We start from the raw sequence: 12310 nt of genomic DNA, 5'->3' as shown, positions 1-12310 counted from the left end.
CCAAGATACCCACAGTCAATCTCAGACAGGCTGGGTTGTGCCACTCCAACCACAGACACCAGGCCATGCCCACTTGCCCTGGGTCTGCTTTCCAGGCCTCGGGGATGATTTCTGTATTTTGGAGGTGTAGGATGGGTGGGGCATGGCAGAGAGAGGCAGCAGGAAGCAAACTAACCTATTAGTACTCAGTGTAGCACATATTAACTCATTCAGCCCCTACAAGACCTCCAGGAGTCCCCATTTTTTAGTTGACGCTCAGAGAGCGGCAGCAGTTCACCCAGGATTGCCCGGCACATAGAGGCCAGAGCTTGAGCCACAACCTAGGTCTTCTGACTCCCTCTGGTCCAAGATTCACGTGGCAACAAGCAAGGGATCCCATTTATGAATGCCCCGAGTGCTTTACATCCATTATCATATTTAAGTCTTGCCATCACCTTTTGAAGTAGAATTTATCATTTTCTTATAACAGATGAGGACCATGAGGCCCAGAGAGGTTGGGTAACTTACCCAGCTCACACAGCTGGTGCCCAAAGCCTGAGCTCTTCCCTGGGCCAGCCCATGAACTGGAACATCTGGGTCATTGCCTTATAACTGGTGATAGGTCTGTGCAGCCATTAGACGAGGGGCTCCTTGAGGAAAGGATCTATGTCTGGGAAGAGCTGGTGCTTAGTAAATATTTCTTCCACAAGTAGATCAAGTTCATTTATTCATTTAGGTACAGGAGCAAGGGGAAAGGCATTCCTGGCACCAGGAAAAGCCTGGGCATATGCGTGGTGGTAGGGCAGTGCCTGTCAGAGAAGCCAGGAGTCTGGTGTGGCAGATATTAGGACACATGGGGGACAAGGACGGGGGGCCAGAGAGGGCTGGAGGGCCAGGTTTTGAGGGGCCTTGAGGTCAATCCCTCAGACAATGCTGGGAGATTGATGGGAGAGGAGAGTTTACTTGACTTGCTCAAGGTCACAAGGGGAGTGGGGGTGACAGAGCCAGGAGTCTGCCCAGGCCCGCGCTGTTCTTTGGTACCAGGCTGCCTCTCTTGGGATCTCAGGCCAGGGCCTCGAGGAGCTGGGCCTCACCAGGTCTCGGTCATGACGCTGGGTGAGGTCTCCTGTGGTCCCAGCAAGTGGGGCACATAGCACTTGGGCCTGAAGATTGGCCCCTTCTTGCCGCCTGTCCCTCTGGGGTCTCTGCTGGGTCTCTGAGGACCAGCTGGCCCTAGGGTAGGGGGTGGGTCTATATGGAACCCTTTAAGGCTGTGGGGTCCCTCTAGCCTCCACTTAAGAGGAGGGGCTGCCTGATGCAGTCTACTCCTCAGAGAAGGCCTGGGAGGAAGCTGAATGCAGGATCGACCCCTGGTCCTAGAGTCTTGGAATCCCAGTGCCCAGAACCAGGATCTGGAAGCTCTTAGGTCCTATAACATCACTAGAGGTCATAGGGACCCCCTTGGCCAGCATTTCCCAAAGCATGGAGGAGGTCAGCACTCCTCAAATAAAGGGTTTTGTGCTCAGCAGACTTGGAAGTTAAACAAAACCAAGCCTGTTGCTTTGCTGCAGGACTTCTCAGGGCCTTTAAAATGTAAATGTGCATTACTACTCTTCAAGGGGGGATGTAGTATATCACATTCCCCAGCTGTGCTTGATTGACCATGGATCCCTTTTTTCAGAGTGTCTCCCTGGAACCCATTCTGGGAAATACAGTTTAGAGATACAGACACTGAGACCCAGAGAGGGACAGTGATTTATCTAAAGTCACATAGCAAGTTAATGGCTAAGTCCAATTCATCACCAAATTGAGTGGCTCTTTAATCTTCTAATGAATCTCTTGCATGTATGTGGGATTTTACAGCCTAATAAATGGGTTTAATAATTAAACAAAGCCATGATGGGAAGCTCCTAACTCACACTGTGCATCTAGTAAATGGTCAATTAATAGTATGTATTACTATGATGGTGATGATTATAATAATCCAGCACTTAGCACACTGTCTAGCATGTTCAGTATTGAATGAATGTTGAATAAATAGTAATCATTCACAGCTGTGTGGGACTAAATAAGGCAGTGGATGTGAGTGCTTTGTGAACTATAAAACCGTTTATTGTTAGTATAATTATAATAAAGCTTAGGTAGGATGGGGGCCATGATCCTATGTTATGAATGAAGGCCTGAGGCCCAGAAAAGGACAGTGATGTGCCCAGGGTCACACGGGGGCGGGAGGGGGAGCCGTTACTCTGCCGGGGACAGTGCTTGGCCTCCTGGTTTCCCAGCTCCTTCCAGCAAAGGCTCCAAGACTGTGGAGGAGAGGCTGGGGCCGGTACAGCGGGTGGAAGCAGCACGGCCCCTCACAGCCCTGACTTCCCTTCCATTGGTTGCTGCCTTTTGGCCTGTGTGCAGGGCGCTCTCCAAGACCCCGGCGGCCCTGGCACTGAACCAGACGCAACACTGCAAGCAGCTGGAGGGCCTGGTGTCCGCGCAGGTGCAGCTGTGCCGCAGCAACCTGGAGCTCATGCACACCATCGTGCACGCCGCCCGCGAGGTCATGAAGGCCTGCCGCCGGGCCTTCGCGGACATGCGCTGGAACTGCTCCTCCATCGAGCTCGCCCCCAACTACCTGCTTGACCTGGAGAGAGGTAGGGGGCCAGCGGGGGCTGCTAGGGCCTGCGGAATGCATGCGGGTGGGGTGGGGTGGATGAATTCAGGCATAAATATATGTGTGTTTAGATAGGTGGGTGAATTCATGGATGGATGGCTGGAAGTGTGATGGGGGGATGAGTGAATAGCTGGATGATGGATGGATACACGGATGGGTGGGTGGATGAATTAATCATGGACATGGGTATTGGGGCGTGAATTGATGAATGAATGAACCTATAGTGAGTGAATATACCAGTGCGGGGAGCCTGAATGACAGTACAAATGCACATGTACCCCTCACGCCTGAACAAAGGAATGAATGATGCAGGAAGGCTCTGGGGGTGGGGGGTCTGTAATGAGAATGCAACTGAGCCTGCCCTCGGGGCAGACAGGTGTGGAGCAGTTAATTCTAGACCAGCCCGACTGAAGGTGCTGGGAAAGGCACAAAGTGATGTCGGGACTAAAGAACATCTGCGGAGAAGACTTCCCAGAGGAGGTGGCTTCTGGGGGTGGATTTGAGGGCCCTATGTATCATAGAGAGGCTTTTGAAGGGTAGGAATGCCCCAGTGGATCTCATCTTTACCCTGCACGGTGACAGCTAACGTTTGTGCAGCACTTTACAAAGCCTCCTTCCTTCCTGAATTATCTGAGCTCCAGAGCAAGCCTGTGAGGTAGGTATTATCATTTCCACTGTACAGTTAAGGATACTGAGGCTTGAGAAGGGGGGTAACTTGCTTGGATGCAAGGCCAGGACACCCCACTGCCAAAGCACGTTGGGCTCCATCTTAGTTTGCTAGGGCTGCTGTAACAAAGCCCCACGCACCGGGGGGCTTCTGACAACAGAAGAATTGTCTCACGGTGCTGGAGGCTGGAAGTCTGAGGTCAGAGTCAAGGTGTCAGCAGGGCTCCGTCTGAAGACACTGGGGGAGGATTCGTCCCTGCCTCTTCTTAGCTTCTGGGGGCTGCCGCAGTCTTCGGTGTTCCTTGGCTTGTAGCTGCATCACTTCAGTCTCTGCCTCTGTCACATGGCCTCCGCCCTCTATGTCTCTGTATCTAAAATTCCGTCTTCCTATAAGGACACCAGTCATTGCATTAGGGCGCACTCTGCTCCATCTAATGATCTCATCTTAGCTCAGTTACACCTGCAAAGACCCTATTCCTAAATAAGGTCACATTCACAGGGACCAGGGATCAGGACTTGACCATATCTTTTCAGGGGACACATTTCACCCCACAGCAGGCTCTTTGCTCACTGGTCTTTGAGGAGCTCAGGGACTGGGCCTTCTGTTCCCGAAAGCAGCCCCTGACACTGGGTGCAGGGCAAGCAGGGAGGAAGTGCAGCGTGGTGAGCGTGTGAGTGAGGGTGTGCTCTGGCGGGGCTGGCTTTGCGTGCTTGTGAGAGAACGTGCGGGTCAGCTAGTGCGTTTGGGGGAGGGTGGGGGCGTGACAGATGAACGGTCGTCGTGCCATCCCCCACCTGCTCCACTGCTCACCGCCCCTGTCCCCGCCCGACCCCGCAGAGGCAGGTGGGGGCCCTCAGATCAGGGCAGGGTCCCGTCCTTGGGTCGCCCGCCCCGGCTGACCCCGCACCTCCCCACAGGGACCCGGGAGTCAGCCTTCGTGTATGCGCTGTCGGCGGCCGCCATCAGCCACGCCATCGCCCGGGCCTGCACCTCCGGCGACCTGCCGGGCTGCTCCTGCGGCCCCGTCCCAGGTGAGCCACCCGGGCCCGGGAACCGCTGGGGAGGATGTGCGGACAACCTCAGCTACGGGCTCCTCATGGGGGCCAAGTTTTCCGATGCTCCTATGAAGGTGAAAAAAACAGGATCCCAAGCCAATAAACTGATGCGTCTACACAACAGTGAAGTGGGGAGACAGGTAACCACCCCCCCACCCACCCCAGATGGTTGTGCTTGTGCCAATTGGCCAGAAAAGGGCCGCCCAGTGTGCCCCAGTGGAGGGGTGGCGGGGGGACGGGCCCTGATCCACCCACACTGATGTGCTCCTGGCCTCCCCTGGCTCTTCCCTCTCCAGCTGCTTGGGGCTTGCCTGGCTCCTCCTCCTCCAGGGGGTCCACCAGGATTTGGGTTGGAGAACGTCGGTGGAGCAGAAGGAGCACTGAGCTGGGAGTCAGGAGCTCTAAACTCACTGTGTGACATTGGGCGAGTCACTTCCTCCCTGGCCTCAGTTGTTCCCATCTATAAAATGGGGTGGGTTGGTGCTCTCTGGTCCCCATTGGTCACGTTCCTCAGTGTCTTCCTCTGGGGCTCTGGGCCAAGGCCGGTGTGGGAGGAAGCATGGAGAGGGCTGCGGAGCAGCAGAGCCTTGCTAAAGGGTCGTCTCCTTGGATCTAATGGGGACTCTCTCCTGGCTCCAAAACCCACCCCAACCTCCTAAACACGGTTTCCCCTCCATGTCTGTTATTATCAGTGTTGCATTAGTTCCTCACCTCATTCCACAGCAGGTTGGGGTGAATGCATAAGTGAATGAATGGACCTTTTTATTTTTTGAAAATTAAAAAAAAAACTTTATACCAATCAGTGTGCCAGACACTGTGGTGGGTGCTTGATTAGTTTTCTCTCCCGTAGTCCACAAAACCACACTGTGAAGGGGTACTGTTACCCCTCCTTACAGATGGGGAACTGGTCCCGGAGGGGCAGAGTGTCAGGTGTGGATGGCATCTCATGGCCTCTTCCCTGCAGCCTCGTTAGGCCCATTGTGCAGAAGCACCATGTGAGGCAGAAGGAGCTTAGGTGGCTTGGCCAAGGACACAGGGTGCAATGGAGCCCAGGTCTATGGGACTCCAGGTCTAGAGGTTTCCTTGTCCTCACCTTCCTCTCTCTCTGGTCTCCCTCTTGTAAGGATTCTAGGACATCCAGGCCATCTTTGGGCAGTTGGGGAAACTGAGGCCAAGTCACCCTGGGGATCTGTAGAAGAACCTGGCTAGGGACCCAGAACTCCTGCCTCCCAACCCTGCTGGCCCACCCCACCACCCTTGGAAACCCACTGGGAGCCCTTCACCCAGCCTCCCGCCCAAGAACCCAGCCCCACTCCTGCCCATGGCCAGGCCTGAGCCTCATGCTGCCGGGGGCACAGCCGTCCCGTCCCGCGGTGCAGTCCCAGCAGGGTCCTCAGCCTCAGAGGCACATCAGCCCTTTCCCAGGGGCCCTGATGCCAAGGAGCTGGCCTCCCTGGGGCCGCCTGCAAGGGCCCGGGAGGGTAGATGACCGCGTGTTCAGCGCCGGCACCATGGCCTCAGGAAGCCTGGGCCCCTTCCCGCCATCTGAGCTGAGGAGCTGAATGTGGTTTACCTTTCCTGGATGACTCAGAAGTACCTTGCGCCCTTGGGAGGCCGAATGTGCCCTGCAGTCGGGTTCACTTCATTATGTGCTCTCCACAGGCTTTGCTGAGACAGTTCCAGACTCTAGACCCAAGTGGACTCCCTCATTCCCCACTTCCTGGCACTGTGAGGGGTAGGGAGCCCTGGGACCTTGACCAGCTTCCTCACTAACTCCCTGTGTGATTTTGGGCAAGTCCTTGCCCTCCGTGTGCCTCAGTTTCCCCATCTTTTTGATGCAGGGGTAGGCCCAGGGGACCCATAACCCTTGCAGTGGAGTACACAGGGCAGGCGGGGGGTGGGGGTGGGCAGAGGGATCTGAGTCCTGTGTGCAGGGAGTTGGGGCTTAGACTGCAGAACTGAAAGGCCTGCAGAAGGCGTCCAACTCATGGCCCTCAGGTACACAGGGAGAAACTGAGGCCCGCGGAAGATAGTGGCACAGAGTCACTTCCAAAGACAGGGCTAGAGTCTCCCCAGGCCCCAAGCCCAGGCCTCCCCTCTCCACCATAATTCTTACTTAGACTGATTTTTCAAAACCAAATATTGATTTAACTTTTGTAGTTCACAAACCTCTTTCATATATGTCATCTCGTTGAATCCTTTCAACGACTCTGCAAGGTAGCAATTACACACCCGCTCAGCACACGTGAAGACAGGCGCTGAGTGGTGATGCGGCACCAGGCAGCAGAGGGGAAGGCCAGCCAGGCCAGGGGGCCCACCCCCAAGCACCCACCTCTTGCCTCTTCTTCCCTCCCTCCCTTCCTTTTCTTCTCCCTGCCACCTTTTTTTCAGCAAGCATTTTGTGAGAGAGAAAAAGCATAGAATGATGAAAAGCCATGGCTTTTGGAATTGCCCTCAGACCTGGGTTCAAATCCCAGCCCAAGATCTTCTAGCTGTGTAGCCTTGGGCAAGAGACTCAGCCTCTCTGAGCCTTCATTTCCTCTTTTTTCAATGGGGAAATGAATGATATCCCCCATGAAGGGCTTCTGTGATGGTTAAGCCATTTTAAGTGTGAGAGCACTTGGTACACTAGGTGTATAAATGGCATCCGTTACCCCTGCAAAAGCCACTCTCTTGCTGCCCCTCCCAGCTGCCCCCCAGGGTGGAGGAGGAGCTAAGGATCCACAACACCCCCCAGCTTTAGAGCAAAAAGCCCTGTCACTTGAGGCCCGGAGCAGGTGGTGACTCCCTGAGAGCACTGGCAGGCAGAAGGGTGGGGCCGGGCCCCGGGGCAGGCCAGGGAGGGGGCTCCGGCCGCCCAGCCCGACGCCCTCCGCTGTCCACAGGCTCTGCGTGCCTCTCTGGAAATGAAGTGTAAGTGCCACGGGGTGTCTGGCTCCTGCTCCATCCGCACCTGCTGGAAGGGGCTGCAGGAGCTTCGGGATGTGGCCGCCGACCTCAAGACCCGCTACCTGTCGGCCACCAAGGTGGTGCACCGACCCATGGGCACCCGCAAGCACCTTGTGCCCAAGGACCTGGACATCCGGCCTGTGAAGGACTCGGAGCTCGTCTATCTGCAGAGCTCCCCCGACTTCTGCATGAAGAACGAGAAGGTGGGCTCCCATGGGACGCAGGACAGGTAAGGGCCCGCCGCCAGCTTGGCAGGAGGGGTCAGCCATGTGGCACGTGCCCCATCCCAGCTCGGGGCCAGGCACACAGTCGGGCCTCAGTCAGCATTTGGGGAATGGAGTCCCTGCCCAGTTGAACGCCAGGTGGAGGTGTGGGGTCCCAGGGGCCCCTGGCAGAGCTCCTGGGAGTGGCTGTTATGCACCTCGCCCAGGCAGGGGCTCCTGGGGAATGGAGGCTCGTGGGAGGCTCCCATCCCACCTGCCCCTTAGTGTGGGAGACAGAGGCTAGGAAAGAGGCTGCCTGACATAAAATAGATCCTCAGTAAATGTCTGTCAAATGAATAAGCGAAGGATAAATGTCATACAACCTGTGAGCTGGACCAATGAACTGAGGCACAAGGGAAGGTGGGAGCAGTGGCCAGCCCGTGGCCGCACAGGAAGTCTGCACAGTGTGGAGGTGGAACCAGGACAAGCGCTTTTCAGAGGGGCAGCAGGAGAGCGAGGGCGGCCTGCATTCTGTGGAGAGACGGCGCTCCCATGCCCCCGCCTGCATTCACCCACCTCCCTCCCCCCGGTCCCCCATTTCAGAGCCAGAGCTGGGGTCCCTACAGCAGGTCCCATCACAGCTGCTGAAGCCGATTCAGGACAGGAGAGAAGGAGGGAGCCAGTGGTGACTATAGACCTACTGTGTGCCAGGAAGGGCTGGTGAGGATTCAGGGGAGCAGCTCTTCCCGGAGATGGTTCAGGAGGAATCCAGTCCTGAAATGCTATAAAGAAATAGTTCTGCAATCAAATACGTTGGGAAATTCTCTCTGGCGATTTGCAAGGCATGAGAACATATTAAAGGCTCTGAGGAATCCCGCAGTAAAGGATCTGTCTAAGCCAGTGTTTCCCAGAGGTGTTTGGCTGTGGAACTCTTTTATTAAGGAGCCCCTAATAGCATTCCACAAAACTAGTGTTCTTCCAGGTTAAAAGAATATTGAACCAGAGTGAGGGTGTCTGAGAACGTGTCTGGCACATAGTTGGTGCCTGGCCAGATTTTGCTTCCTCCTCAGCCCACGTTCCTGCCTCCAGGAGAGGGGGACTGCTTTGGGGGGCTCCATCCTCACAGGCCAGGGCAGCAGGCTCTGCAAGGAGGCCCAGGCTCCCATCTGGAAGCCAGATTGAGAGGCTCAGGCAGAATGAAGATGGAACCAGGTCAGGCCAGGGAGACGGGAAGGAGCGAGAGTCTGGGCTGAGGCAGCCAGGGTGGGTGTGATGAGGCTGGGGTTGGGGAGAGGATTCTAGAACCCAGAGGACCTGGGGGAAGCACATTGAGGACCCCAGAGCAAAGAGAGGGTCTCCCTGGATCCACGGGGGCTCTGTGTGTGTGTGTGTGTGTGTGTGTGTGTGTGTGTGTGCGCGCGCGCACGTGTGTGCATCAGGGAAGCACAGTTCCCACCCTGACGCTGCAGTTTCCTAGCTGTGGGACTTTGAGCAAATCCCTTCACCTACCTGAGGCTCAAGTCTCGTCTTCTGTGCCAAGAGGATGGTACCACTCGCTTGGGAAGGTTGGCAAGTGATTCTAATCACATTTACGGAGCAGCCCCTCCTTGCTGGATGGTGTCAGTGCCGTAGGAAGGGTTTGTGAATGACAGTCTCCCCTCCCCGAGGCTGCCAGGTCTCTTCCTTCCCAGCTGTCCCGACTCTGCACCTAGGACTTGCCCCTAACCTATTGGTGAGGAGGCCCTATTCCACAGCACCAGCTACCACCCTTGCTTTCTCAGAATGCTATCCCCCACCGCCCCCAGCCTTCCTGCCATGCTCAGCCCTGGGCCTCTGCAGACAGCTGTATGGGTCAGCTCTTTCTGCAGTAACAAACAGCCCCTACATCTCAGTGGTTCACAACCACAGACACTTCTTACAGCATTACATGAGGCTCTGGCGGGCACCAGGGATGGGGAGGGACATCAAGTGCTCAGACTGTGACAGGGAAAACGGGGAGCCCAGAGGGGCCCTGTCTCAGCCTAGACATCAAGGAAGGCTGCCTGGAGGAGGGGAAACGTGAGCTTTACTAGATTAGGGATTTGGGGGGTACGGGGGGTTGGATGCAAATGAACTTTGTTAACTGTAAAAGGCAGGTACACAGGTGGTACACGTGGCTGGGCCCCTAGCTGGGCAAGATGCGCTCCTCAAATCCAGCCTGGTGAACTGAAGCCTCCTCAGCAGTTCCTATTCCAAACTCTGAAACCTGCCCTTTCTCCAGGCCCCAGCCTCCCCAGCTCCCCCTCACAGGCACCATCGCGGGCCTTGTCTGGCTCTGAGGTTGGAGGCCAGGTTTCAAACATTGCATGTCAGGGACCCAGAAATAAGAATGAAACTCTGCCCCCTTCCACTGCCCTTTCCTAGAGGAGTCATCCAGAGACCTTCAGATTCAGGCTAAGGGAGACTAATGGTGTTGAGTGACTAAACAAAGCCCAGAAATGTTAAGTGACTTGCCTTAAGTCACGCAGCCAGTAAGCAGCAGAGCTGGGGTTTGAACCCAGGTCTGTCTGGCTCTGGGGCCTGTGTTCTTTCTGCTGTTCCCTCCTGCCTCCTGCCCGGAACTGCTTACAGTCCCCACACGCAGGTTGCCGTCTCCTCCCGACTCCCCCTCCAAGTGCTCCCTTGCTTACCTCCCCATGGCTCCTTCCCAGCTCAAGCCTCAGATTCTCTTACTCAGCTGCTGCTGGCAGCAGCCTCCCTGGCCTCCCTGCCTCCAGCCCTGCTCCTCCATCCATCTCTCACTCCCCTTAGATAGGTCAGGTCAAGGTGTTTGTCCTCCTTGCCCCCAACACCCTTTCTCCTCCCCTCCGTCTTAGATTCCTGTTCATCTTTCATGCAATGGCCTGGATGATCCCTCCTCCTCCAGGAAGCCTTCCTGAACTCTCACAGACCCCGTGCTCACCCTGTGTGATGCTGGGCAAGTCCCTTCCCCATTCTGTGCCTCATTTTCCCCATCAGGAAATATGAGGGTTGGATTTGGTCATCTCTAGGGCTTGCCCACCTCAGACATTCTGGGATTCCTTGGTCCACATGGCTGTGGGGATCCAGCTGCATCCCATGACAGCATCCTTGTCTAGCCTAAGCCCAGCTAGATGAAATGCCAACCTGCACAGATGTTTCTTCACTAGACAGAAGAGCTGATGGCAAGGATATTTGGGTTTTATAGCGACCTTCAGTGTCTTCTTTGCCCACAGGAGTGATTCAGGAAGAAATGCAGCCCCTGGCAGCCCATGGGTTCTCTGCCCTTTAGGGTGGGGAGAATATGCACTGGACTTGGTTTCAGGACCCCTGAGCTTGAGCCCTGCTTATCCGCAAACTCCTATGAGACCTTGAGCAGGCCTCTGCCCTTTGCTGAGCCTGTTGTTTCCATCTGTAAAATGGGCATAGTAATTCCACTGACCCAAAGACCCTGCCTGCCTTGGATAAGATAAAATACTGGAGGGAAGCGCCTGGTTCAAAGGGGGCAAATTATTGATGGACCCTCTGTCTCCACCAAGAGAGTGCCAAACGCTCACTTTGCCTCACATCCGATGCCATTTGTTTGTTTCAGAATTCATCCTGGGATTCTAAAAGTAAAAACGATCTTTACGCTTGTTACAATATAATTAAGGATTAAATACGAAGATAGGATTATTAGACAGTGGTTTGAGACACTTTCAAGTATTTAGAAGTAGAAGATATAGGAAAAGAGACAAAGGAAACAAAACACCCCCTCATTTTGACGAATGCCTATTGGAAATATAGGGAAAAGTGAGAAGTAACCCTTCAGAAAGAGGGTTATTTTAAATTCCCTAAAGACTAAAACACTGTCCAAGGGGGACTGAGGCTGCAGCCGTGGTCAGAGGAGGCTGGGGCTGCCTGGCTGGGAGTGGGGGGACTGGTGGGTGACAGGATGCTCACTGACCTCCCCTCCCCCACCAGGCAGTGCAACAAGACGTCGCATGGCAGTGACAGCTGTGACCTCATGTGCTGTGGACGCGGCTACAACCCCTACACAGACCGTGTGGTCGAGCGGTGCCACTGCAAGTACCACTGGTGCTGCTATGTCACCTGCCGCAGGTGTGAGCGCACGGTGGAGCGCTACGTCTGCAAGTGAGGCTGCTCTGCTCCTCGGGGACCCTCAGAGGCTGGCCAAGGGGCCTGGAGACGCCCCATGGATTTTGGCTTGTGAATTCCAGATACTAGACGTGGAAGGAGGCTTGTCCTTTGCCTCCACTTGGAAACCACCAGGAACAGAAGGCCGGGCCACCCGGGAAAGAGGGCCAGGACATCAAAGGAAACCGACAAGATTAAAAATAACCTGGCAGCCCGAGGCCCTGGAGTGCCCACCTGCTGCCTTCCAGGCGGGTCTAAGAAGCCAGGGGCATGGGTTTGGCAAGACTGGTACAGACTCGACCTTTCCTAGCCAGAGACCCCAGCCTCCTGGGAAGTGGGAGGTCAGCCTCTCCTCACCAGAATGTTCTGCAGGCCTAGCCCTCGAGACCCCCGGCCCACCCCAGGGTCTGAGCCTACTGGGCCCACCACATGGAACCACTAGCTTGGGTTGTAAATGTTTCTTTGTTTTGTTTTGTTTTTCTTCCTCTGGGATGTGGGAGCTACAGAAATATTTATAAAACATAGCTTTTTCTTTGGGGTGGCTGGCCTCAATTCCTCTTTATATATTTTATATATATAAATATATATATATATATGATGATCTGTATTTTAAACAAGGTCTTTAAACAGCTGTATGAAATAAATGCTGAGAACCCCA

At 55.1% G+C, this 12310-nt stretch overlaps 1 protein-coding gene across 6 annotated transcripts in view; it reads left to right on the top strand.

Annotated features, from left to right (window-relative positions):
* Positions 1 to 12310, top strand: part of WNT11 (Wnt family member 11) — a 21433-nt gene extending 9123 nt beyond the window's left edge. For 5 of the 6 annotated variants that reach the window (XM_057553859.1, XM_007194062.3, XM_057553860.1 and 2 more), the window contains exons 3-6: positions 2389 to 2624; positions 4229 to 4506; positions 7252 to 7544; positions 11479 to 12310. In XM_057553859.1, the coding sequence (XP_057409842.1) occupies positions 2389 to 2624; positions 4229 to 4506; positions 7252 to 7544; positions 11479 to 11653 (982 nt within the window). In that variant the 3' untranslated portion in view covers positions 11654 to 12310. Of the gene's footprint in view, positions 1 to 2388; positions 2625 to 4228; positions 4507 to 4662; positions 6244 to 7251; positions 7545 to 11478 lie in introns of those variants that run through there. The other variant, XM_057553861.1, reaches the window with a different exon arrangement.

This window comes from Balaenoptera acutorostrata, chromosome 9, assembly GCF_949987535.1.
Source record: "Balaenoptera acutorostrata chromosome 9, mBalAcu1.1, whole genome shotgun sequence".
In the NCBI taxonomy this organism is placed as follows: domain Eukaryota; kingdom Metazoa; phylum Chordata; class Mammalia; order Artiodactyla; family Balaenopteridae; genus Balaenoptera; species Balaenoptera acutorostrata.
This window is presented reverse-complemented; position numbering and strand designations above follow the sequence as displayed.